Source organism: Scomber japonicus, chromosome 11, assembly GCF_027409825.1.
Source record: "Scomber japonicus isolate fScoJap1 chromosome 11, fScoJap1.pri, whole genome shotgun sequence".
Taxonomy (NCBI): Eukaryota; Metazoa; Chordata; class Actinopteri; order Scombriformes; family Scombridae; genus Scomber; species Scomber japonicus.
In genome coordinates this window covers 28,205,412-28,232,053 of record NC_070588.1, presented here as the reverse complement: position 1 = coordinate 28,232,053, position 26,642 = coordinate 28,205,412, and the positions used below count along the sequence as shown (strand labels likewise).

Here is a 26,642-nt window from a genome sequence, read left to right as displayed (position 1 = left end):
TGTCATCATTATGTTATTCATGCTCTTTTTTATTCTTTGTACAAGCCCTACCCGACCCCTCGTTCATCAAATGCATCTTTTTTCTTTTTTTTTTAAAGGCGACTTTCATCTTGATAAATGATATTTCTTTGGATCTTTTCTGTACATTCATTCGTTTCATCTCATTATTTTTGCAGTGTTCAATATGCTGACGCTCGGACAAATTGGGACCAAATACAAGCAGCCGGAGAAATAAATAGACCTCTAAGTATCTGCTTGTGAGAGATAAAGATTTTCTTTACCTCATTTCTCACAAGGCAGTAATTAAAATCATTTGCATCCCCCCTGCTGGAAGATCCATATGTTTACTCTCTGTGCAGTTTAATGGGGCCGTCATTCAACAAAAGAACCCTTTTATTATATTATTGATAGAAATTGGTAAATTATGGTTTTGGAAATCAATCATAGGTACAATATGAAAATGTCAAATGCTGACCCTTGATTGAATTGAAACTGTCAGAGGAAAATGAACACGCCTGCTACAGTGTCCAAATACAATGGATGGTTCTACTAATGAATGTAAAATGGATTTATGGATCCATCCATAACTCCATCTTCCTCTGAGTCTATGAGTGTGTCTGCTGGAAAGGACTTTTATGGTACCCATCAAATATTTTGTAGATATTGAGTCTTGATTGGCAGCAGCCAGTCACACAGTTTACAGCTTGAATTTATAGGTGAACTGCCATCGAGGCATTTACAGTCAGTTATTTATGATCACAAGTCTCTCAATCAAGAGCACACATGATTCAACCAATCAGCTGTCTGAAGATTGAGATCAGTTGATTAATTGAGTGGTGTGCTCCTGATGGGTTGGAATGAAAACCTGGAGCCACATGAACCTGTATGGAATAGTTTGGACATTCCTGATTTAACATATCATATCATTGAATGTATTTTCCATTTAAACTAGCTTGTTTTGACTGTTCAACATACCTGCAGCACTACACCAGAATAAAACTCAATATTTATAGAGCACTCCAACAGTTCAATGCTTCCATTCAATTTTGCACTCAAGAAAAAAAAAGATCAAATCTTTTTCAGCACCGGCTGACACATCCTTCCCATAAGGCATTTTGATAGCGTATAACCCTCAACAAATATATATAATCCATGTGTGTCTGGTTAGTTTCCTACAGTCTGGCCCAGAAGAGGATTTCTAAGATAGCTTACTACTGGACACACAGGCATGAAATTTGGCTTGGATATTTATGTTCCTCAGTGGATGATTTCTAGTGATTTTGCAGGGCCTCTGGATGAAAAGACTTTAAATTCTAATGAGCCCATGGTCTTCCTTTTAGCACTGCCATAAGGATGAACTTTTTAATGGTCTGTTCAAAATGATGAACATTTCAGCCTCTGGGGACTACTAATATAAATCAATCAATCAATTAATTAATTAATCAATCAATCAATCAAACAAACTTTATTTATACAGCAGCTTTCATACAGGTTAATGTGGTTCAAATTGCTTCACAGTTGATTGACAAGTTGATAATAAGACAGAACAAGTGGCAACATAAAGAAAAGGAACAAAAAAAAGAACAAATAAAAAAGAAAAAGAATTGAGACCAATGCACACAAGAGAAAATAAGCATGATAAAAATGTTTTTATAAATAAAGTAAAATAAATGAATAGATAAATAAATAAGAAAAATAAGTAATTAAGAAAAATAAATGACTATATAAATAAGTAAATAAAAATACAAATAAGAGTGAATAAGAGAAAAAAGTGTATTAAATTGAGTAAATACTAGTTTAAATAGATTAAAAGACAACAGAGAGAATAAAATCAAAATAAAATAAAACTTATAAAATGATAATAATAATAATAATAATAATGATAATAATGATAATAATCAATTAAATATAATTAGATGTAAAAAGCTTTATGCATTTGTTACAATATAATATAACATAACATAACATAACATAATATAATATAATATAATCTTATGTACATCAGCAAAGACAGGTAAAAAGAAAGTAATTATCCTGCTAACAGAAACAAGCAATAGTATAGCAGATATATTTTAAAACCTGTCTCAGTTATCAGAAGTAGCAGCTGGGCTACAAGCTGAACTGTGTAATGATGACATCCATCCTGTTACTGAGACATTCACTGCTCATGCATTCCAACACTGATGTGTTTGCACAACTGTTTAGACTGTGTCACCATGACTGGGCGACATCGCCTTCCTCCCACCTGACATCCTCTGCACCCAACACTGAGACCTGTGGCTATTCATCAACGTGTCAGCGGCTCCCAGCATCCATCATCTATTTTCACCCTGCCAGTCTCTCTCTCTCTCTCACACACACAAAATCATGTTTCCATCACTTCAGAGGACATTACATTGACTTATACTAACCTTAACCTTACCTAACCTTAACTTTAAAACAGCCTAAAATCTACTATTTGCATTAACATGACTCCTTTGAGATCCCATGTGACTGTATAATCACATTTATGTCCCCACACCATGATGAATGCCTGCTACACAAAGCCATGAGGACAGTAGGGAGGGTCTCTCAGGCTGACACACTGCCCGGCCTCAGAGGAAATTGCATGGCTACGTGTGAAGGATGAGGCCACTAACCGTATCTGTATTGTTGTTTTCATTTCCTTCCAGCCACAATTGCGGGGTTTTTTTTCTTTTTCTCCTCCATATTCTAACAGGAAATGTATGAAAGTAGGAGAAAATGCTGATGTCAGTGAGTGGCCTATTTCAGGTTGGCAGGCGCCTGGTACACATTATTCATTTTTCATGTTGTTTTAATTTTAAATATTCAAAAATTCACAGTGTCGGATGCTGGGAGTACAGAGCTAATTTGTGAGTGGCTTACAGTGGGGAAGAAGCAACTGGGCCAACCGGCAGAGATGAGTATGAAAGAAGAATGTTCTGGAAATCTTTCTATCACACTAGTCACACTTGCAGTCTATCCATCTTGCAGCCCAGTTGTATCTCCATTGTGCTCCAGGTGACTGGGTGACATCACACTGATACAATAAACATTAAAATCTGCTTTCTTATTTCAAGTCCCAGCACCACACAAGTTAAAGGAACAAGAGCCTGTGATGGTGTTATACCTCAGATCAGCTTCAGTGCTCATTGGTATTGTTTCTACAGTCAGAACTCTACAGAAGGGATGAACACCATTTTTCCAAAACACATCCCCTCATTTACTGTTTTGATGATGATGATGGAGAGAACTGTCTAACACATCAGTCCAGAATCTCCCACAAGTGTTCAGTTGGGTTGAGATGTGGTGAGTGTCGAGGTAATATAATATGATTCACATCACTTTCATACTCAGTCAGCCCCTACATCTAAGTAAGGCGATAGCCTTACCTTGATGAGATCAATGTGTGGATGACTCATAAAATCACAACAACTCATTAGCCTACATGTAAGTAAGGCTATAGCCTTACTACAGTCCCTACATCTAAGTAAGGCTATAGCCTTCCTTTGATGAGATCAATGTGTGGATGACTCATAAAATCACAACAACTGATTAGCCTACATCTAAGTAGGGCTATAGCCTTACCTTGATGAGATCAATGTGTGGATCAGGGTTTACGTTAGCCGGTATATTCCGGCTTTTGGCTGGTACAGTATAACGTGTAATTGGCCGGCAGATTAAGATATCAACGGACAAAATGTCCGGCAGGAAAAACGTCAAATAAATAAATACATGTATTCATTAATAACATATCAAATACTAATATTATCATATAATATTATGTGATATAACCTATTGCCTTGACAACAATAACAACAACAAAGTTGTGCAAAAGTTTTGTTTCCTTCTGTTTCATTGAGAACTTCACTGAGTGTTTGATCATGTCACTGACTGCAGCACTTATAAATCGTATGAATGTGAATTATATGTGGAATTTGGACCAGACAAACATCTACTGTAGAATAATGTCTGTATTTAATACTGAGGAGTGATTTTCACAGTTATATCTGCAGGAGTGAGCCCTCTTAATTCATTCATTTCTCAACATTAGTCAGCAACAACATTCAAAATCAGACCACGAATAAATAAACAAATACATAAATAGATAAACACAGTGCACAAATGCAAAAACTACATACATGAGAAATGAACTCCTTCTTGCAGAAGAATATTAATAATAATAATAGTAAGTGTGATTTATATAGCGCTTTTCACAAACCCAAGGACGCTTTACAATGGACACCAATGTTGGTGATAGTAACTGTCTAAATGTTGTTATATTGTTGTCTGGCCCTCAATATAATGACAATAAAGCTACTACTACTACTACTGCTACTATGTACATTTTATATTCATTTGTTCTTATTTTGAGGAAGCTCTATCTTTAAATATCCATTTTAATGTGTGTGCAGATGTTAAAATCTCCCTGATATTATTATTATGTATTATTATGTTTTTTATCATTATTAATGTATTTATGTCAACAGTGTCCTTATTATTTTATTATTATTAATTATTTAGTCATTATTTATTCATTTATGTCAACCGTATCTTTATTGTTATTATTTATTTATTTATTTATATATACGTATGTATTTCTTTATGAGAGAGATTTTTTTTCCCTTTGGCGCTGATGGGGGATTTGGTTTACCCACAATGCATAGCGTCACAGCCACGTAAACGTCCAGTGTCGCTGCAGTTAGCAGTTAGCAGTTAGCTGTGTGCAAAGAGACACAGCTGCACATCACTGATTTCTACATGATGCTACACTCGTTTAGCAGGTACTGCACACTTAACTACCTTTATTAACCTATCAGACGCGTGAGTGTTGTTTCCAGGTGGACTAAAAGCCTTGTCATTGGTCTCTGGATGTAAAGTAGCTAGCTAAGGGAAATGTTGCAAAAGCTAATAGAGTTAGCTGCTAACCTTTCTGTGCTGTAAATTAGCAGCTCGCATTAAAGGAGACTTAGCAGCAAATAAACCGTGTAGCTAGTATATTCAGTGTTAGACTGGCAGTGGCAGAGTTAACATATTAATAAACCAGCTAGCTGCTGCACAGATGAAAGCTACGTTACTGACAGACATTCACTAACATTAACTAGCTGATTTGTTACACGTCTTCTTCCTGTCTAATCATAGAGTAGAGTCTTTCTGGTGGCTCAGTGTATCAGACGTGTTAATGTTGAGCTCTGGAGTGTGTTTCGAAGTTGTTTGTCCTGCATGAATGCTGTCAATTCTCGGAGCTAATGTTAGCTTCATTTCAGTTACTTTGTGGAGCTGTCCATGGTTCTAACACGCTGACCACACTAGACCACACACTGAGGATACACCCACTGTACACTCGCTGCATACCACACACCTACTACACAACTCACACACACCTACTACACAACTCACACACACCTACTGAACACCTACTACACAACTGACCACACACCTACTACACAACTCACACACACCTACTAAACAAGTGACCACGCACCTACTACACAACTGAAACACACCTTCTGCACACCTTCTACACAACTGATACACACCTACTACACAACTGACCACGCACCTACTACACAACTGACACATACCCACTACACAATTGACAGCACGTTGATCCACACTCTGATCAGTCACCTACTACACAACTGACCACACACCTTCTGCACACCTACTACACAACTGATACACACCTACTGCACACCTACTACACGACTGACCACGCACGTACTACACAACTGACACACACCCACTACATAATTGACAGCACGTTGATCCACACTCTGATCAGTCACCTACTACACAACTGACCACACACCTACTACACAGAAACTGACACACACCTACTACACAACTGACACACACCTACTACTACACAACTGACACACACCTACTACACAACTTACCACACACTGACTAGACAAATAACACACACCTACTACACAACTGACCACACACCTACACAACTGACTGAACCGAGTTAATGAACTGGAGGTATTCCAGAAAGTGGGTTATGTGAAAACTCAGAGTAAATTAAACCTGAGATGAGGGGAATTCTGTGTTATCTGTTCTAGAAAGAGAAGGTAGTGAAACTCTGACTCAGTCACCATGGTAACTGACTCTGTTTTCTATAAGGAACCGAGTTTCTACCTGTCTCCTCCCATCTGAAGCAAGCTGCCAGACATGGCTTGTCCGTTTCTTCGCAATCCGATAGATATGGAGGCAGAATTAATTTGCAATGTCTTACGTCAGGAGAGGATTTTCAGAGCTCAATTGGATTTGCTCTCATTCCCAGATGAATATCTGTTTGAACAGTATCACTTTTTATTGCATTCAATAATTTCTTAACATTCTCAGGCCAAACTTATCCAGGCAACACAGCAACATTTTGTGCATCGTTTTTATGCAAATGATAAATTGTGTTAAATGTTAATCTACTAAGCAGGATATTAGGCGAGAGGACATATGTGTTAAAACAGCAGTGGTTTCAATTACTACATGTTGAAATAGCCACTGAATTAATATTTACTTTGTTTAATAGCCTACGTCAATTATTTTCTTTTTTTTTTTTCTTTTCTGAATGATGGTTTTGTATTTCATTTTTAGCTGCTTCCATTTACGTTACACCACTTTTTCACCTGTGTGCTCGAGGTATCGGGGCTCCATTGATGTTGGCTTTTTATAGTGGTCGCGCACTCACTTAATTCAAGGTGAACATACTCTGAGTATGAACTAAATCAAAATCAAACCAGATATTCAGAGTTTCCCATCTCAGAGTAAGTCAACTCAGAGTTCAGGGTCAGACTTAGTTTGTTGAACCTCCTTTCTGGAATAACTAAGTATGATAACATATGATAACATCTCCCTTAGCCAATTAAAATATAATGAAAAATAAATTCAGAAATCAAAATACTTAATTTTTTAAAATACAAGTCATTTTCATCAAGCGTAAACCTTATTCTACATGTTTAGCCAGTATTACACACTAGTGAGTGAATGTACTGAATTATACATGTGTATGCATTAAATCACAGCTGGATAAATCAGCTGTTTATTTTGATAGAGTTATTAAGATAGCTCTTTAGTTAACTTTAAATTCATGTATATCTCAGTATATGTGGATGTGTGTCTCTAATATGTATGTTAATGACTGTGTGTACGTAGTTGTATTTTTTAAGAGAAAATAAATGGATAAAAATAGTAGTTATACTAATTGTTGTCTGCTCTATTGCTGCAGATCACATTGTTAGTTCAATGATTTGTATTGTTGTTTTCCTTCACACATAGTGTCTCTGTTGTAATGATCATCTACTCAGAAGCAGCATATTCACCTACATGATAGCACATTAGTGACTTTTAATAATCAAATGCATTGGTATTAGTATCACATTCTGGCTTCAGTATCTGATCAAATCCAGTTTCTTTGGTTTAATTTCACCTATTCTTACTATATATATATATATATATATATATAAAACTTTTGAATCAGTCTTTTGAAGTCATCAGCTTTGTTCTGGGAGGACTCCATCACTTTTCCCTGTGGGTGCTATAGTGCAGGTGTCTAATAAGCTCATTAGCTGCTTTTAAAGCTTTTATAATTGAACAGCTCTCCATATAAAATACACTGTGTCCGCTCCACATGTGTTCAAGCCTTATGAAACATAAAGCTTATTTTAATGTTCTGACATGATGTTAGGTTGTGGATGGGGGATTGTGAGGAACAACAGTGAGGCAGGAGATTGCTATGAAAAGAGATGTAACACACATTGTAGCAATATAAGCAGCTAGAACAGTAAGGTAGAGATGTTATAAGTACCTTTTGAACTCTGAAACCAAAAAAACTAACTAACTAACTGAAAACAACCTGAAATATAAAATATAAAAATGTATTGTGTTGGAATCCACCCATAAAGTGCCTGCAGTCATAGTTGAATTAGCCTCACACACCTATTGTTGCACATATATTGCTGAGACACTACATTAAACTGTTATTATTATATTATATAATATTTCATGTTTATTAGTAAGAGAATGAACTGTCTAAGTGTTTCACTGTAAGATATAAAGCTGAACATTTCCATCCACTGTCTAAACAGCAAAACTAAAGCAGTACCTTCATTTGATTTCTCTATTTGTTACAGTAAAATCCTCAGTAGTATAGAAAAATTATAGTATTTTTTTTACTCATTTAGAGTGAGGTGAACATGAAACACAGCTTAAGACTCATCGCACTTCTGATCTCTCTCTCTCCATGTCTGCAGGGTTTCAGTGACGGTGTCAGAGCTGTAAGATGTCGATGGTGGTGTTTGCCTCCGTGGTCCGGGTCGGGGACGGCCTGCCTCTGTCCGCGTCCACCGACTATGAGCAGGACAAAGAGCTACAGGAGACCAAGAAGCACCTCAAAGGTCTCTCCAAGAAGCTGAGCCAGTTCCCCGACCGCTGCACGCTCAGGACGGGACCGTATAATGTCAAGTAGGTGTCACATTGTTGATGTAAACACACCACCTTCAAACCACCTATTAGTTTAAAATGGCATAATAAGGCAAATATATCCAGTATATCTTATGTTAAAAGTGGATAATATTTAGTATTTTCCAAGAAACTCAAATCCAGAGATTCACTTTTATAGATTTATTTCATCTCCATCCTTTAACTTCCATAGGCGATTAAAGGTTTGCAGCTGGCACTCCTCCTGACCCCTCTAACAAAGTTTTGATGCAACAAAAAGCTTTTTAATGTCATCAATATGACAGCGAGGCCTTAATTTGAGGTGTTAAACTGTTTGTAAAAAAAAAAAAAAAAAAAGCTAAAACCAGAAATCTTTTAGCATTTTTAACTTGGTATATGAATAATATACTTGTTGGGAAAAAAAAAGTTGAGTGATTTTTCTGTTGATTTATTAGCTCATCATCACAGACCTAATTAGGCCTGTCACAATAATTACAGTATCGACTTATTATACATAATTATCAACATCATCACGTTTATATATTGACTTATCGTATGATATATGGACATGATATCATTATATCAGTGGTATAAAATGATCTTCAAATGACAATAATATTGTTTATCGTGATTATTTCTGAGACAATATATCGTCCAACAAAAGCAGTTATGGTGACAGTCATAGAACTAATGCAAAGCTTCAGGAAACTGACAGAACATCCTGCTCTCACACATCTACACCATCTGTGCCTGGCCCCTGGTTTTCCTCTCTGTGTCATTAATCACCTGGTTGTTGTGCTGTCTGTCATCCGTCAGACACTTTCATCCAGAAGACTAAACAGCGCTACAACAGCCCTCGCTCTCTGTCCACTAAGATCAACCTGGCTGACATGCAGACGGAGATCAAGCTGAGACCGCCGTACCAGCTGTCCAATATGACAGCGAGGCCTTAATTTGAGGTGTTAAACTGTTTGTAAAAAAAAAAAAAAAAAAAGCCCCTCTGGCGGCGAGAAAAATGCTTTGAAAGTCTCTCTCGCTCTCTCTCTCACGCACTGTTTGTTAAAGGCTAATTAGTCTTATTAAGATAGAGGACGCTAGTTTAAAAGGAAGTCGGAGTGAGCCGTCAGCGAGCCGCGCCGTGCCGTTCAACAAGCGCCGTCCGCTTCGATAAGTGTCTCTTTCATCAGTGAGAGCCTGGAGCGTGTGAAGAAAAGAAGGTTAGGAGACAGAGAAGGTCAGAGTGAGGCAGGCATGGGTTAATCTGTTCTGTGATATATGAGCTCCTTTTAGAGGCTGCTCTTATGACTTCAATATCGCTGTAAACACACACACACAAATATGTGCATCTTATATTACGCTCATGTTTTTCTTCTTCTTTTTTTCCCTTTCTTTTTTAACATAGCTTTTTACTCCTTTTTAGATACTTTTAATGTGAAGGGCTTGATGTATGTAATTTGTTTTGTTGTAAAGCACTTCGAGCTGCATTTCCTGTATGAAAGCTGCTATACAAACAAAGTTATTAATATCTGACTTCATTTGGAGTTATTGGGGAGACTAGTGTACACTAGATGACATAGTTTCAAGCCCTGTTCAGTATTTTTATAATATCCCTATAGAGATTTAGAGCATATCAGTTATATGGAGGATTAGATTTGCCTTTAGACTTTTTTGTTGTTGTCACACACTGTGAGATGGGTCTAATAAAATCTATGTCACACTGCTCACTATCAATTTGAAGCTGTCACATTGTGCAGTCAATGTGTGAACTGTAGCACCGCCAAGAAAAGACAAAGAAGTATATAAAAGCAGAAGATTTCCTTTTTTTCACCTCTATTGTTTTGTGTGTTTGTTTGCTTTTCCCTCTAACTTTATTTAAACATGCCACTCAGGAATGTATTCTGCATTATTTCATATTTCATTGTAAGAATTTGGTCTTAAAGTTATGACAAGGCAAATTTAATTTTTATAGCATATTTCAACAACACTGCAATTCAAAGTGCTTAATATAAAACATAAAAAGCATCAATACAAGGAATAAAAGCAAGAAAAAGACATTTAAATACGATTAAAAGTGTTTAAATGGATATAAAATGAAGATAAAATAAAAGATTTCCTCATGATTGTCAACCTTGTGTCTCAACAGTGTAGCAGAGCCTTTAGTGACTTTACAGTAAGCTTAACAGGCTGGTACATGTTATCTCTAAAATATTTACAGTCAAATACCTGATAGTAGTGATGGATTTTGGAGGAGTGCAGGCTTCTGTCAGATGCTCCTTAATCAGCAGCAGGTGTCTGAGGTCATCTCATCAGTGCTCGCTGCTTGTTTCTCTCTACAGGCTTTAACTAAAGAAGACGCTGACTTTGAGGTTAGGGCTCATACATTTTGGAATTTATTCCCTTTGAACTTTTTTTCTGTTGCTTCAGTTTTTTTTATTGTGAAACACTTAGTGACAGATGCTTTAGAAAGGTGCTATATAAATTAATTTTACTTTGTTACTATTGGTATAAAACCTAATTACATCCATATTAGTATTGCCAATCAGCCTTTATTTCTAAAGCAGCTTTCATACAGGTTCATGTAGTTCAAAGTGTTTCATACTGAGGACAACATAAAGAAAAGGAATAAAAATAAAGAACAAATTGCAAAGAAAAAAAGTAATAATAAAAAAAGGATTCATAGTAAAAATCTAAAATTGATAAAGTAAAATAAATAAGAGAAAATAAAATAATAAGAGAGAATTAGAGGAAAAGTTAGAGTAAAAAAACTAGGTTAAAATAGATTAAAAACACAAAACAAAAGTAAAATTGAATAAAAGATAAAGTTTAATAAAACCTAGAGTTAAAAACTAGGTTAAAAAATATTAAAAAGACAGAAGAAACTGACAAATAAAATCAATAATATGAAACATTTAGAAGTTTGATAATATTTAGGATTTCTAATAAAAATCTTAAGGTTAAATAAAAATAAGAGAATTAGAGAAAAAGTGTATTAAAAGTTAGAGAAAAGAATAGTTTAAAAAACATTAAAGACAAAAAACCACTGAATAAAATCGATCAGAAAAAAATAAAGTAGAACAAAACAATTTAATTTATTTTTACAAAGCTAGAGCCGCAATATGAACAATTGTATAAGCTCATGAGATGCATGTGGCAGCCAGCCTCTGTGAGTTCTGAGCCACCATAACTAAACATTGACACGCTGGCATCAGATAAACCCTCATCCTTCACATATCTCCTGTACCTCTGTTTTTTTTTTTTTTGTTTTTTTGTGAAGTCCCATGATAAGCATCGCCTCAGTCTGTACTGTTTGTAGACATTTATGTTCCACATCAATTTAGATGTTGTTGTGATAACCGGCTTTTCCCTCAGTTGCGCTCTGAGCTGTTCAGATAACGTACGAGTCTTTGTGTCTGGGGAATTTAATTTGTGCTCCGTGTATCAAATAACACCGCAGGGCCCAAAAAGATGCTGTCTGCCATACTGCATTAGAATGTGCTGCTTTGTTTAATTAGCTGTGAATGTGCAAATGTTAGTGTGTACTTTACTGCATTCAGAGCTGCAGAAATTCCATTGTATTTTCTTTTTCTTTTCTCGGAAATCTGCACCTTATTTAGCTCAGTGTCCTAATTACAGTTTCTCCATAGTTTGTGTCATAATGAGTGTGTGTGTGTGTGTGTGTGTGTGTGTGTGTGTGTGTGTGTGTGTGTGTGTGTGTGTGTGTGTGTGTGTGTGTGTGTGTGTGTGTGTGTGTGTTTCAGTTTCACGAGCTCGCTGGGTGTCGGGTATATGATGGTGTGCACTGCAAACTACCCCAACGTGCTGGCCTTCTGCTTCCTGGACGAGCTGCAGAAGGAGTTCATCGTCACCTACGACACGAAGAGGATCAGCAACGCCGTGCGGCCGTACTCCTTCATCGAGTTTGGTGAGCCACGTGGAGTGTTACAGCTGAACCTCATTATGTCAGTCACCAAGAGTCAAAGAGCAAAGGCTTCTATGTAGACTCATCAATGTGATCAACTATTGGTCAATGAAAGGGAGAAAAATAGGAAAACTCCTACAAGTTTAGCCTCATGTCACCAACTCTCCAATCCCACCCCCCAGCCCCCTTGCATTATTATGCTATTATATTATCATTATATCAGTGGTATAAAATGATCCTCAAATGACAATAATATCATGTATCGTGATTATTTCTGAGATGATATATCGTCCAATAAAAGTAGTTATCATGACATGCCTAATATCATTTAGACTGAAGTTGAGAGCAATCAAGTCACAAGAAGTGTTCAAATCAGCTTATTGTATGTAATTCAGAGCCAGAGACAGCGACAGTACCTCCCACTTGGTAAAAACAATTTCAAAATAAAAGCCCCCACCTTTAAATTTGAACTCGATGAACGAAATTTCGAAGGCATATGTATCACGTCAAGATGCACGAAAAAGCCTATTGGAGCAGTAATCTATGTCCAACATGAATCCAGCCATTTGAATTTCCTTTGCAATTTTTGCAAGTGTAAGTGTTATTTCGACCCTTTCTTGAAATATCCGATAACAGCTCAGGTCTGAAGACATGAAGGCTGAAGGCAGCCGGGCAGGGGTGCGAGGGCCCAATCAACACTGCCTGCACCTTTAATTTTGTACTTATGTATGTATGAATTGTTTAGTTTGTAAAATATTGTAAAACGTTGTGAAAGGCCCCTAGAAGTGAACATCTTCAAAATTGCTTGATTTGTATAACCAACCGCTCAAAACCCGAACATATTAGCAGTCATATAAAAATTTGAAAAAACAGCCAAGCGTTACATTTAAAAAGCTAAAACCAGAAATCTTTTAGCATTTTTAACTTGGTATATGAATAATATACTTGTTGGGAAAAAAAAGTTGAGTGATTTTTCTGTTGATTTATTAGCTCATCATCACAGACCTAATTAGGCCTGTCACAATAATTACAGTATCGACTTATTATACATAATTATCAACATCATCACGTTTATATATTGACTTATCGTATGATATATGGACATGATATCATTATATCAGTGGTATAAAATGATCTTCAAATGACAATAATATTGTTTATCGTGATTATTTCTGAGACAATATATCGTCCAACAAAAGCAGTTATGGTGACAGTCATAGAACTAATGCAAAGCTTCAGGAAACTGACAGAACATCCTGCTCTCACACATCTACACCATCTGTGCCTGGCCCCTGGTTTTCCTCTCTGTGTCATTAATCACCTGGTTGTTGTGCTGTCTGTCATCCGTCAGACACTTTCATCCAGAAGACTAAACAGCGCTACAACAGCCCTCGCTCTCTGTCCACTAAGATCAACCTGGCTGACATGCAGACGGAGATCAAGCTGAGACCGCCGTACCAGCTGTCCCCCGAGGACCTGCAGACCATCAACGGATTCTCAGTGCACGCGCCCTCCAAGTACAAGGGCATAGGTGGGACACGAGCTGCTGCCACCACGCATACACACACATACATACACACACACACACACACACACACACACACACACACACACACATACATACACACACATATACCGTAGATGCTCCATTTAAGCATGAAAGAGGTTTGCTAGTGTAATAGACTACTTAGTTAATTTCTCTCCTGAGGATCGATAAACTCTTATCTTCCCCTGATACTTGGCATTATTAGTCTTTGTAACACAGTGACATTGAAAGGTTACTGGTGATGTCTGCAGTAAACTGTATCCTTCACTACAGCAGTGAAAGAACACTGAATGCACCATCACACCTGTCAATGTTCATTTCTGAGCCGCTGGGTCTGATAATACATGGAGACTGTGTGTGTTGCTGTTTTGATGTTTAAAGGAGCAGTCCAGCAAAATTAACCCACTTTCTGCAATCTTAAATACGTCCTCTGCTTGCATATAAATGTGGTTATATTTTACTGTACTATACTGCGTTATACTGTCAATCATGTAGAATATCACATGACAGAAGTCTGCTCTTCTGTACCTTTTAATGACATATATTCTTTTAATAATAGTTTTTTATACATAATCAGCAGCTTCCCCATCACTTTCTTTCTTTTTTCCCCTTTTAGATACTTTTTATTTAGTTCAAACAGATGGAACATCATACAATACCCCCTCCCCAGACCACTGTACAGCACACCCAAACAGAAGAGAGAGGGGGGGGGGGGCAAACAATAAAATAAAATTCCATTAAGAAGACTAAAACCAACAATACACTTTTTGACTTCTGTAGCCTGTAACTGTAACCAACCTTTTTTACTTCCTACATGGGAATCTATAAAAATGGCTGACATTTTTTAGAAAGACGCAGTAATGTCATAAAACAGCTGGACTCTGCAGTTTTTGTCAAACTCAGGCAGGGGGGAATAATGTATGTGTTAATCACATTTGGTGCCGCAATGAGTATTTCAGACAGAGTTTTGTGTGTGTGTGTGTGTGTGTGTGTGTGTGTGTGTGTGTGTGTGTGTGTGTGTGTGTGTGTGTGTGTTTTTCTGGTAATGGTAATGAAGAAACATTTCAGCCAGTGCTGCATTGTGGCTCATTGATGTGTTTGTAATTGTTTTGCTGGGGGGGGGGCGGGGGGGGCGAGGAGCTCTGTGACACAGGGGAAAAGGATAGATAAAGCTTTTGTGCCTGTTAGCAGGCCTTTCATGGCATATGTTATAGTAAAATATCCCCAGCCTTATTCCTTTAGGATAGTGTGTCTAGTGGCTGAATATCCCTCTACTTAGTCTAACAGCTCCTCTGTCCTCTGTGGCTCAGACTCTCTGCCTCTCAGCCGCTCCAGAAAGCAACCCTTTTGTAAGCATCGTCACACCTCGACTGCCCCGAGCCCAGTGATGCCACCTCAGGTCACTTAGAGCTGCTGTGCCCACCCCCCCCACCCCCCCGCCTCCCCACCACCACCACCACTTCTTGACATCCTCTTCAAGGCAGCTCTCCATGCGTTGTTCACTCTCCGCTGCCCTTGCCAGTCTCACTTTCCTAAGAACATAAATCATTTGGTCCAGAGGGGTGAAGTATGCTAATCTGATCATAGTGACACATCGCTCTGCTTACCATGCCAAAAATGTGCTGGAAGACAGAAATCGGTGCATTTCATAAAACGGTACATTTTGTCAAAGCAAAGACTTTTTACCTAATGATGTGGTTAGTTCATTAGTCCAGGCTGATTTCGCAGAGTTGGTAACACTGTGCGTCCTTCCTTGCTTCCAGCTCCCACACAGATGTTGGAGCCGGTGACTCTCCCAGGCATTGTCTCCTGTGTGCTCAGTGTCCTCTGCGGAGGCCTGAACCTGCTGAGAGGAGTCCACGCTATTGAGAGTATACTACAGGTGAGGATATGACCTATATGACATTCAGACAGTCAGTTTGTCTTAAAAGAAAAGTCTTATTTTCTTGGTTTTGGCTGTCTGTCATGTAGTTAATAACAATAATGTTTTCATAAAATGACTGCCTGAGTCATGGGAACTAGGGTTGGGTGATGTCAACACAATTGGCATATGACCTCGTCCACAGTGAAACATTGTTACGGACAATGGCGTTGGGATGGGCCACAACAGTAATGTGATGACTGTAGCTGTCGTCAACTCAAGTACTACACGCAGCTCACTGTCTCTTCTTTCTCTACTGCACCAGAACTCTCTCAAACACACACACACACACACACACACACACACACACACAGCACTCGGCCCTGCCCGCAGTGAAACAGGAGAGAAACTCAGCGCGACCATAAATGACAGGAAAATGCAGTAGATGCTCACACTGCACATAAATTAAATAAATAGGACAAAAAAACAGTCTGTACTGCATTCCACTGTCATTTACAGTCACACTGAGTTTCTTCTCTTTCACTGTGTGTGTGTGTGTGTGTGTGTGTGAATGGAGGAGAGGAGACATAATGAAACAGGTGGAGCTGACAACAACTAACTGCACTTGTTACATTACTGTAAGAACAATCCAAACTTCACTAATAAACAGCCAATAAGTCTCTTTAAATGACATGAAAGAGTACGGTCTAGACCTGCTCTATGTGAAAAGTGCCTTGAGATGACTTTTATAAATAATGATTGATGGATAGAGGCTTAGTGGTTGATGACTGTCTTCCATTGATGATAAACAATGGTATCGTCCAACTCTAGTAGGAACACGGCTACATTGTTAAGATGAAGTCTGATAGGTGGAGAAACACAAGCTGTCATACAATCAAACAGTTTTAAACAAAGCCCTGGCTTAGCAAAATATCAAACTTTATTGTAGATGTTATCATATAATGTCACAATGTAAAATACTAATAGAACCAATCAAAACAAAGGCAAAACTACCAAAATGTTTCCTTTTAAGAAAAGTTTGTAGAAAGTAACTGTGGTGCTGCAAATGTGAAATATCATATTGTGTAAATCTAGCAGACTAAAAAAGGTAGGGGGGTGACGAAATCCCACAAACTGTTAATATTCTTGTCATGTTGGTTTCATGATGCCTAGTCTAGACATGGATGACTGGTGCTAAAAGATAACCCTGTTCTCTCTACCTTTTCTCCCCATCTCCAGAACGACGATGAAGACTTTAATTATGTGATTGCCTTCTTCCTCGGCACAGCGGCCTGTCTGTATCAGGTAAGTGATAGTCTGTGGTAAGAGCAGCCCATCACCGGCTGACTGGCTGACTAACAGCCTTGCACTTTACAGCTCAGCAGCTTGTCAGCTAGACTAACATTAGCAAAAGCTCAGTGCCTTTCACCCCCACTAAAACATATTCATCGCCTCTGTTGTGCACTTCTTGATACTAAATGGAGCACTTGAGATCGGTACACTGATGGGAGGGAAAAAAAGTTTTCAGACAGGATTTCTTACTTTAAAGGATAGTTTTGATTTTTGGAAGTGGGTGTGTATGAAGTAGTTATGCATATTCAGTGAATTATCATTAGACACCCTCAGTTTGGAGAAGCAGGCATAGAAGCTAAGTGTCTTCTGCCAGCAGCATAATGTATCTCAGCCACCTAAATAAAAGCCTACATAAAAAGATCAATATCAGTTTAAGTGTATGCTATATTTAGAATATGTTCACCACTTTACTTTGCCATCATGTCTGCCCTGTCTGACAGGAAGGTAAAGCAGTGAAAATATTGTAAATATATCATACACTTCTACTGATAGTGATTTTTTAAAAGTATCTAGAATATGTTATGTACAGTGCTTAGCGTCTGTGCCGATACTTGTGCCTGCCCCCTCTGCCAACACCTGTCCACTGTCTGGATAATTACCTCAGAAAGTCTGAACTATCTATTTTAACCAGACAGGCATCGTACAGATTAAACCACTCATTTTAGAATTTGTGTCAAATTTGTGCCATATAAGCCGTGGTTTGATGAGCAGTTTAAGGTAAGACCCGACTCCTTGCCTGAACAAGCCTGATTGTTCAGGCAAGGACAGCTCTGGGCCTGACTCTGCCTCTTGGACCAAAGTCAGACATTTTGGTTGGCTGTTTTGCAATTTGAGCAGTTCCATGATCCAATTTCATGCATGACTGCTGTCAAAAGATGCATTTTAAAGCATAGTAAGCTTGTTTTAATATTACTGGGGTAACCACTAGTACATACTGTGTCTAAAACTGCAGTGTTAGCTGTGACTGCTGTGATATCAAACTGAAGACAATCATATTGTCCATATATCCAGATTGTCTGCCTCTGTATTCATATATTTTCTTCATACTCTGCTCATAGAAAATGTAGAAAGCAGTATTACATTTTTCTTTTTGTCAGCATTGTGGAGGATGCGGCCGCCTTGTTAGGGTAAACTTTATTGGACCAAATGGACTGGAGGCTCCTGTGCTAATGCCCAGTGTGAGCTCCCTCTACAAGTCGCGGCTGGTTAATTGATCCCTGCAGTGCGAGCATAAAAGTTGCAGGTTGCAAAAAGGCTTATTTAAAAACCTGTAGTGTGAGGTAACACAATACACAAGACTAATAACAAAGCACATTGTCTGGCTGGCTTTACTGAGCAGACTCATTGGTCCATGAAGGACATTAAAGATGGACAGACGTTATTGCTCAGTGCCAGTCTTCAATGACTGACATTTGCAGCGTGCAGCATTTCAATTCTTCTTCTGCCATTTTCCTTTCAGTGCTACCTGTTTGCCTACTTCTCCGTGTGGAGGAACAGTAAGTCCTTCCTGGCCTTTGCACTCATCTGTCTGTCCAACATGTATCTTTATGAACTGAGGAACATGTGGCAGATCCTCTTCCATGTGGCGGTGGGGGCCTTCATGACCCTGCAAATCAAACTGAGGCAACCACTGGGCAAAGCACCAGATTACAACGTCTGACAAAAGGCCTTAAACACAAAAGGACTTAACGGACCTCCACTCAGACGTCCCCCACACACACACGCGCGCAGCACAGATGGCACAGAAGCCGGTCTGGGTACAACGTTCAGGAAGACAAACCAAAAACAAAAAAATAGTGGCAGCACCACAGTTCCTGTCTGCACCATCCATCGTCCAGTGATCACAGAGTGGACTTGGAGGAAACTATGCCGCAGCACCGAGCATATATGGATCTTATTTGATTGAATTTTTTTTGGAGCCATTGTTTAACAAATATGTTTGCTTATTTAAAGTTGAAGTCAGAGTCCTGCACATGAGCAGTTCTGCAAACCTGTACCTTCCACATAGCTGCAAAGTAAAGTGAACCAAACCTACAGTATACTCACACACATCAACACACACACTCTGTTAAAAGCTGTCTAATTGCTACTGGAATGTATTTTTCAGTTTTTTAGATGGAGGTGCAAATACAACATCTGTTTTGACCAATACCAAATTTTTTTTTTTTTCCCTTAAAAAATTAAAGGTGCAGTGTGTAGAATTTAGTGGCATCTAGCAGAACAGACTTGCTAGAAATAGAATATAATATTCATAAGTTCATTTTAATTATGCATAATCACTTGAAAATAAGAATCATTGTGGGTCCACTTCCATGAATGACACCATGTTGCCCTGCCATGTTTCTACAGAAGCCCAGAATGGACAAACTAACACTAGCTCTAGAGAGGGGCTTTCACATTTTTCGCCACCATAGTTTCTTGTACATTCCTCACCGCTAGATGCCAGTAAATGCCTCACACTGGTCCTTTTAAATGACACTGATCAAGTGAATCAATGTTAAGTTTTGTCCTAACTCAAAGCCATCATATAGAGACCCTGGTGTAGATACATGCAGTCTGAAATGAGTAGGAGTGGTTTAAATCAAGGAAAGAATAAGTCATCAATACTTTAGTTGTGCTGCAGAGCATGTTGCCAAATGTTCATAATACAAACCTGACATGAATCATTCTCTCTCATCGCTCTGTTATCTCCTTAGCTCCACCAACAACCCATGTAGTGTTAACTAGGCTGAATAGATTGTAGCAGCATTTGCTAAAGATCAACCACAAAGGCTGCAAGACTTTAACTCTTACATACTGTCCATATTATTTTGACCCGGTCTTAAATTCCCCTACGTAAAAAGTGTCTATACCAAATGTTGAACCACAGATGTGTTTAGAAAGCATCAATAGTCAATCTGACTGATCAATAAATGTGTGATTAAACCTTGATTCATGGTTTTACACCACTCATTTATGGAGAAAAAACAGCTTCTCTCACACAACATCATGTCCTATTTTACCTAAGACATGAAAATATAAAAAGGAATCCTCATAACTACTATCTTATTAAAACTATTAACTATTCATTAAACTAACAGACATGCCAATAGATATGGGTCAAATTTGACCCAGAACCCCAGAAAAGCCTCAATGGACAAACATTTCTAGCATCTATACAAAAGTATGACATTTTGGGCCACTTTAGTCATAACATTTCAGAGTAAAAGACATTTGGGGAGTTTTTACTGCTGTCATGTCAAAACGGCTCAAATTTAAACCAAACAGTATGTAAGGCCTGCTTTTTTCCTTCTTTTTTTCTCTCTCTCTTTTCTTTTCTCATTACATGCACTTTTTGCACACATACCAACGTGTACCTGACCTGGTGCAGAACGTTGGTCTAGGTCTTGGTTTAAAACTATGCAAAGCTGCCTCGTGTGTGTGTGTGTGTGTGTGTGTGTGTGTGTGTCCTTCATCTCAGCGTCAGTGTATTCTGTTATATCTGATTTTGCATTTGTCATTTTGTACTCTGTTAATTTAGCTATTTATTTACCAACTGACGCGGCCAGTGAAGACTTCTACACATTTGTATTAGTTTTTATTTGTTTTACGATTGCTCAATGTTTTTTTAACTCTGACTGATGTCTAGCCATCACTAAGTCACTCATCCTCCAGCTGACACACACAGCATGTTAGCATTCATTCCCTACTTCCTCGCCTACACAGCTCCGAGCATATGCCAGTGTCAAGCGACTGTGTCAATAAACAGGTCTGTGTTGGCAGCGACGAAGACGCGCGGCTGTGTTGTCGAGGCCGACGGCTGCCTGTAGCATCCGAGCTACCCCGAGCTGCGTTTCCTCCCACCCGAGCCCCCCCCCCATCCTCGATTCAGACACGCTGGCGTCTGCCACAAGACAAAAAAAACTCTATTTCACCCTCTGCCTGTGTGATGGATATTAGCAGCGTTCACATTTAACACAATTACAATGAGGAGATGCCACATTCATCGTCGTTAGGCAGGGTGAGATTTGTTAAGGGAATTATGGGAAGGTTTCCTGGCTTCTTGCACACCACACACCAACAAATAATAGCAAACAAATGGAGAAGAATAGAGAATTATATCATGTCTTTATTCATTGTACGCGAGTAGCTCGACATTTGCGTTAAGATTGTTAGAAGTTGTTTTTCTTTGAAATAGTCAGTTTCTCTGGATGACGAGTGTGTGTGTGTGTGTGTGTGTGTGTGTGTGTGTGTGTGTGTGTGTGTGTGTGTGTGTGTGTGTGCTCCACGTCCATCTGGCATCTGCACTACAGATCTGTCAGGGGACCCTGTTAAAAAACTCGGGGCCTCTTATGATTCATCATCGCGCTGTCTGAATGTTCTCTGCTTTGCAACAGCGGGACCACACCTACATGACCTAATAGCTTCTTTCTTTTTTTTTTTAAACCACGTGGATCAGGATTGAGCTTCACTGGCTCAGATTGTTCATCACATTCTCCTTTTTTTCCACAGCTAAGTTCCAGTAACTGTGTAGAGTGGGTGTGATGTATGAGAAAAGGAGAATTAAACACAAGGTTTCTATACTGGTTTATCTATGTGTGGGAGATGAATGTGATTATTTCCAGCTCTTTAAAACTTTGAAGTGAACTTCTACAAACCTACTGTATGTGTTGTGCTAAATTTTTAATGTTTTATTTTATACTAGAGTGTCATGTGACGCCTTTTTAAAGCCCCTTCCACTCATGATTAGCATATACATATTATGAACTCTGTCTAATGTTAAATTTAGTAAATGAAGACCTGGGGAAAGAAGAATGGGATGTAATGAATTGGAAAATGTGTTCCAACACTGGATTTGAAACATATCAGAGATCAGAATTTTGTCAGTTTTTTTCTGTTGCTCGTGGAGACGCTCATCATGATGTGATCTGGTTCAGTCCACTTGAAATATATCTTCTCCTGTATTAGGCCTCACTGTCTCTGGGCTCAGCTGCAGAACATGAAACATTAAAAAAAAAAGAAATTACCATCAGTGATATTCATTCTTTAACCAAAATTGAATGTCCTTATCGTAGCACAGCTGGAGTTTAATGAAGCATTCAATGAGCTCTGATGAATGTTGCTGTAATTGTGAAAAAACTGGAATTATGGGGGAAAAAAAATTACAAGATTGAATGTATCTTGTAATAAAGAGAATATCAGATCCAAGTCTTTTAATTTAAAGAAAACATTTATCTAACTGTGGAGTCTAGAGCTTCCAGTAATTTATACACATGTGCTGATGTTTCAGCAGCTGTATGTAGTAATCCTCCACACCCTAACTCTTTTTTTCCCTCTTTAGAGCAACAAGTAACAGAACGCCTCGTGATTCAGAGGCAGCTGAAACCTTTTCAAAACAGCACTTTTACAAAGAAAAAAGTAATTGCACAGACATTGCTATAATTGATATGTATGTGCACTTCCTTTTTCCACATGTAGATTAATGACAGAGGGTTACATTTGACCCTGAGCAGGAAGTGTGTGCATTTAAAGGACAAATACGTGCTGTAAGGTGTAAACCACAGACGACTTGAAGCATAATTTGTGCTCGACATGCTTCAACTGAATGTCAGCGGTGATGATGTGTTGGGGGGTTTTTTTGCAGGAAAGCTCACATAATCAGTTGCTCGCAGGCTGGCTGTGCAAAAAAAAAAGGTCAAAATCATTAAACTTGTTTTGAAAACTCAAATAAACTAATTTAAAACTGAAAGTTATTCTTTCTGACTTGGGCTCGAGTTCAACCCCCTGAGAAAAGCAGAGTAAACACCGTTGTGGTCTCTTGCCTGTTCCTCCAATCATTAAATTGAATCCAAAGACACTCCATTTATGCTGAGAAAATTAAATTCTCAATTACGGTCCGGCACAGCTAATTACATTCATACACACACACAAATGACTGACTCAAATATTAACCCAGACCCTTATTCCTTCTTATTGGATGAAATGACCAGTGATTTGACTTGTATATAAATATAGATATTAAAGCTGTAATGAATGAAGTAACAGCGAGGATGCTAATCAGCAGATTATCATTTTTGCTTCCGTCTCCACCATCATGTACAAACAGTAATTATGATGTAAAGGAGACAAAAGGACCCTCCATGAAGACAGAGTGATGTACTGCTGCTGCCATCTGTTGGTGATGCGTGAACATGTCAGAATCATTTCAACCCAGCGTGGACTGAGGCAGAGAGAGGGGGGGGGGGACGCTTGAAGCCCAAGCGTCGTTGCATAAGAAATGTTATAAAAGCAGGATCCTCTCCTCATTTAAGCATCTTAGTTCTAGTAGGCACTTTTATACTATACGGCCAAAAATATGCACCCACTTAAACATGACATATGTGGTTGTTAAAGATTACAGTCTAAAGCCATCGTTAATCTGCTGCTGTAACAGCTTCTGCTCTGCTGGCTGCACACTTTCAAGCAGATGTTGGCACCTGGCTGCAACGATTTGGCCACAAGAGCATCAGTGAGATCTAAAACTGATGCTGGCTGATAAGACCTGACTTTATGCACTGTCATGGTGAAACAAGAACTGTTATTAAAATATCACTGTGTCCAAGCTGTAGGTCATGTAGTGTATGTTTGAGGTCTTTGGGAAACACCACTAGCTTAGTCTCCAGCTCTGGTACTGTATGAGGATGATGATGATGATGATGCTTCCTAAGACACCAGCTTGCACAGAGTAAACAGACAGTAAATCCTCTCAGTAAACTGACAGCACAGATCACGCAGGAAAGAATGGAGATGAAATCATGCAGTACCTGTGAAACATCTCAGCAGTTTATTTGACTGTTTGTTAAAAAAAAAAAAAAAAGGAGCATAGTGTTTTGGCATGACAACAAAAACAACCCATGGTTTTTTTGTCTTGAGCTGTTTTTTTTGCCACCGGCGCTGTCTCGCCTTATCTCATCAGTCATTATGAGGATCCTCAGCTGTAGAAATGGAGAAAAAAAAGTGAGCTTCTACTTTTCCAACCAACTCAGACACCCCCCTCCTCATCTCTGATTTGTGCCTTCTTTCCAAACCCCTAACCCCACCCATTTTAAGTTTTTTCCAAATGGCACATTCCTGCACAATAAACAGTAGAAAAAAGGGGCTCACAAGGGCTTAGAATGGCACTGCATTCAATGAGTCAAATGGGATGACTTCAAAGTTTTAGTAGTGGTGTGTGAAGATAATGGGTGCAGCAGTACAGTACATTAACAAAAAAACAACAGAAAACCGTCAGAGTAGACCAGTGCAGGCGCATTTTCATTCTACACGCTTCATGCAAACATTTGGACCAAGTACCAAGTTTCTCTTCTTTCGTTTCAAGCAAAACCAGCAATATTTAAAACAATGTGTCAATATTTGTCTAAAACTGATAAAAAGGGTAAAACCAACAATAAAATGATCCATTCATTATAATGAACATGTTTCCTGCTGCCTGAAAACAAGGTGCTGCACCAGATGTGTGGAACAGCTGAAAATCACTGGAAAAATTAATTGGCAGATTGGTACACATGAAAATTGTGCTTTGCTTCTAACTGCTGGTTAAAAAAAAAAAAAAGCAACTTGTCAAATCAATTCTGGGGAAATTTTGTTGGGTAGGTTTCACTCTTTTCTGACATAATTTGGACAAAATAATCTTATTGTGAAAATGATCAGCAATAAAAACATTTAAATAATTGTTAGTAGCAGCATTTGTGTGTTTAAATGGTCCCCAAAAAAATCTATTGGCTGTTTGAATAATAAGTGCAGTGTCTGGCTGAGTAGGAAATGACTGAGCCTCAGCTGTTGGGCTGAAAAGGGAGGGAGGAAGTGACAGTAATAAGAGACGGACTATAACATTGTTGGTTTTGGTGACAATAATCACAGAATAACACCAACCTAATTTCTTTCGTATTTGTTTCAATGAACTTCAATTTTCTCCAGATAAAAACTTGAGACTCAGTCCAGATGTTTGCCTCATAACGTACTCTGGGTCTTAGCCAAGACAAACAGAACCAGCTGTAGTGTTTGGTACCAATATCACTCAAAATCACCCAAATCTATGGAATGTCCAGCTCTGAAGACCTTTTTTTGCCAGATGACAAGGTGAGTTATGTTGTAATACTGGAGGAAACTACTCTGGAAAAGAACAACAACAACAACAAAAAAAAAACAGCAGATAAAAGGGCACATTTCACATGGGCTCGTCTGCCCCTGTCCACAGGATGAGCGTCATCACCATCGTCAGTATAGAGTTCATATTAAAAGGCCTCATCGGAGATCATTGGACATTCATTGGGTCGTACCATCTGATTGAGCAAGCAAAAGGAGAGGAGGGGAGGAGGAGGGGGGGGGGGGGGGGACGGTTGAAAGCACTGGAGTGCAAAATGGCTTTTGAGCACCAAGAGTGATGTGTTCCACGTCCCCTAGCCTGTCATTCAAAGTCCTTCCTTGTTGCAGTGAAATTCAGACACACGGGAGGGGAGAGGGGGAGGCTGGGGGGGATGGGGGGGTAGGAACATCAGTAACCTCCATCCGGTTGGCGATGAGTCGACGCTGGGAAAAGAGCGTCGGGAGGGGCGGGGGAGGGGAGGGGGGGTTCGATCCTACCGAAGCTTAAACGGTTCATTAGCTGTGATGCTAACGTAAAGACCAGGCGACACCAGTGAGGACCTCCACAATCCCAACATGAGAGTGATACATTATGTACATCTGAATACACATCGGTGTTTATAGATAGCTCTCTAATATATTAATGTACAAAATATAGACTCTTAAAATATCTGATAGAGTTTGGTAGTTTTTTTTCCGAAGTCGAAATACAAAATGTCGAAGATTAGAAAAAGGTCTTCATTGACATCCTCTTGTGTGTGTGTGTGTGTGTGTGTGTGTATATGCTGTTGATACTATAGTGTGAGTGTGTGACGGAAGTGGTTTCTCTGTTCTCTTAAACTCTCTTGAGGGACCTCGTCGTGGATAAGCGACCATTTACTGCGACTCCTTCAATCGATCGGTTAATTAGTGACGTGATGGGGTATTGATACAGGGACGGATAGTGCTGCTCTGGTGTCCACGCTTGAGAGATTCGTACCTGTGTCACAACAGCGTGGGACAAAATGTGTTGGGTTTTTTTTTTTTTTTTTTTACATACAATCATATACATACACATAAAACTGTCATGTGTTTTACATGTACATATATATACTTCAGCAGGAGAAAGGCAGAGCGATAGGAAGGGAAGTGACACCGTTCAATGTCCTCCCGCAAGTTTTGTCCACAAAAAACCCTCAGAAAAAAAATAAATCTAGCAGACTTGAAGCAAACAAAAGTTTCTCAGAGAATTTTTACCCCCGTCAGGACCGAGACCCAGGCGGCAAAATCTGTCTACAACGCTCTGATCGGACATCTTTGGTCTCAACGACAGACTCAGGCTAGCCCGCTTGTGGTTCTTCCTCTACAGGCTGAGGTTCGGTGGGTTCGGGGGTGAGTTTTCTCAGCCGCCCCCCCCCGCGCGTTGTGACCTCCCGTAG

The 26,642-nt window shown here is 38.9% G+C and overlaps 1 protein-coding gene across 1 annotated transcript; it reads left to right on the top strand.

Moving 5' to 3' along the window:
• Positions 1 to 4,705: 4,705 nt before the first annotated feature.
• On the top strand, positions 4,706 to 22,819 carry sec22a (SEC22 homolog A, vesicle trafficking protein). The gene is made up of 7 exons (XM_053328911.1): positions 4,706 to 4,784; positions 8,256 to 8,466; positions 12,201 to 12,364; positions 13,713 to 13,892; positions 15,671 to 15,789; positions 17,008 to 17,073; positions 18,581 to 22,819. The coding sequence occupies exons 2-7, from the start codon at positions 8,285 to 8,287 to the stop codon at positions 18,779 to 18,781; spliced, it is 912 nt and encodes a 303-aa protein (XP_053184886.1). The 5' UTR covers positions 4,706 to 4,784; positions 8,256 to 8,284; the 3' UTR covers positions 18,782 to 22,819.
• Positions 22,820 to 26,642: the final 3,823 nt, after the last annotated feature.

Bases quoted from the DNA above. Each gene is read 5' to 3' on its own strand.
- sec22a (XM_053328911.1), top strand. From the start codon at position 8,285: ATGTCGATGGTGGTGTTTGCCTCCGTGGTCCGGGTCGGGGACGGCCTG. The intron at 12,365-13,712 runs GTGAGCCACGTG...GTCATCCGTCAG, and splicing joins GTACTCCTTCATCGAGTTTG to ACACTTTCATCCAGAAGACT. The intron at 13,893-15,670 runs GTGGGACACGAG...CCTTGCTTCCAG, and splicing joins CTCCAAGTACAAGGGCATAG to CTCCCACACAGATGTTGGAG.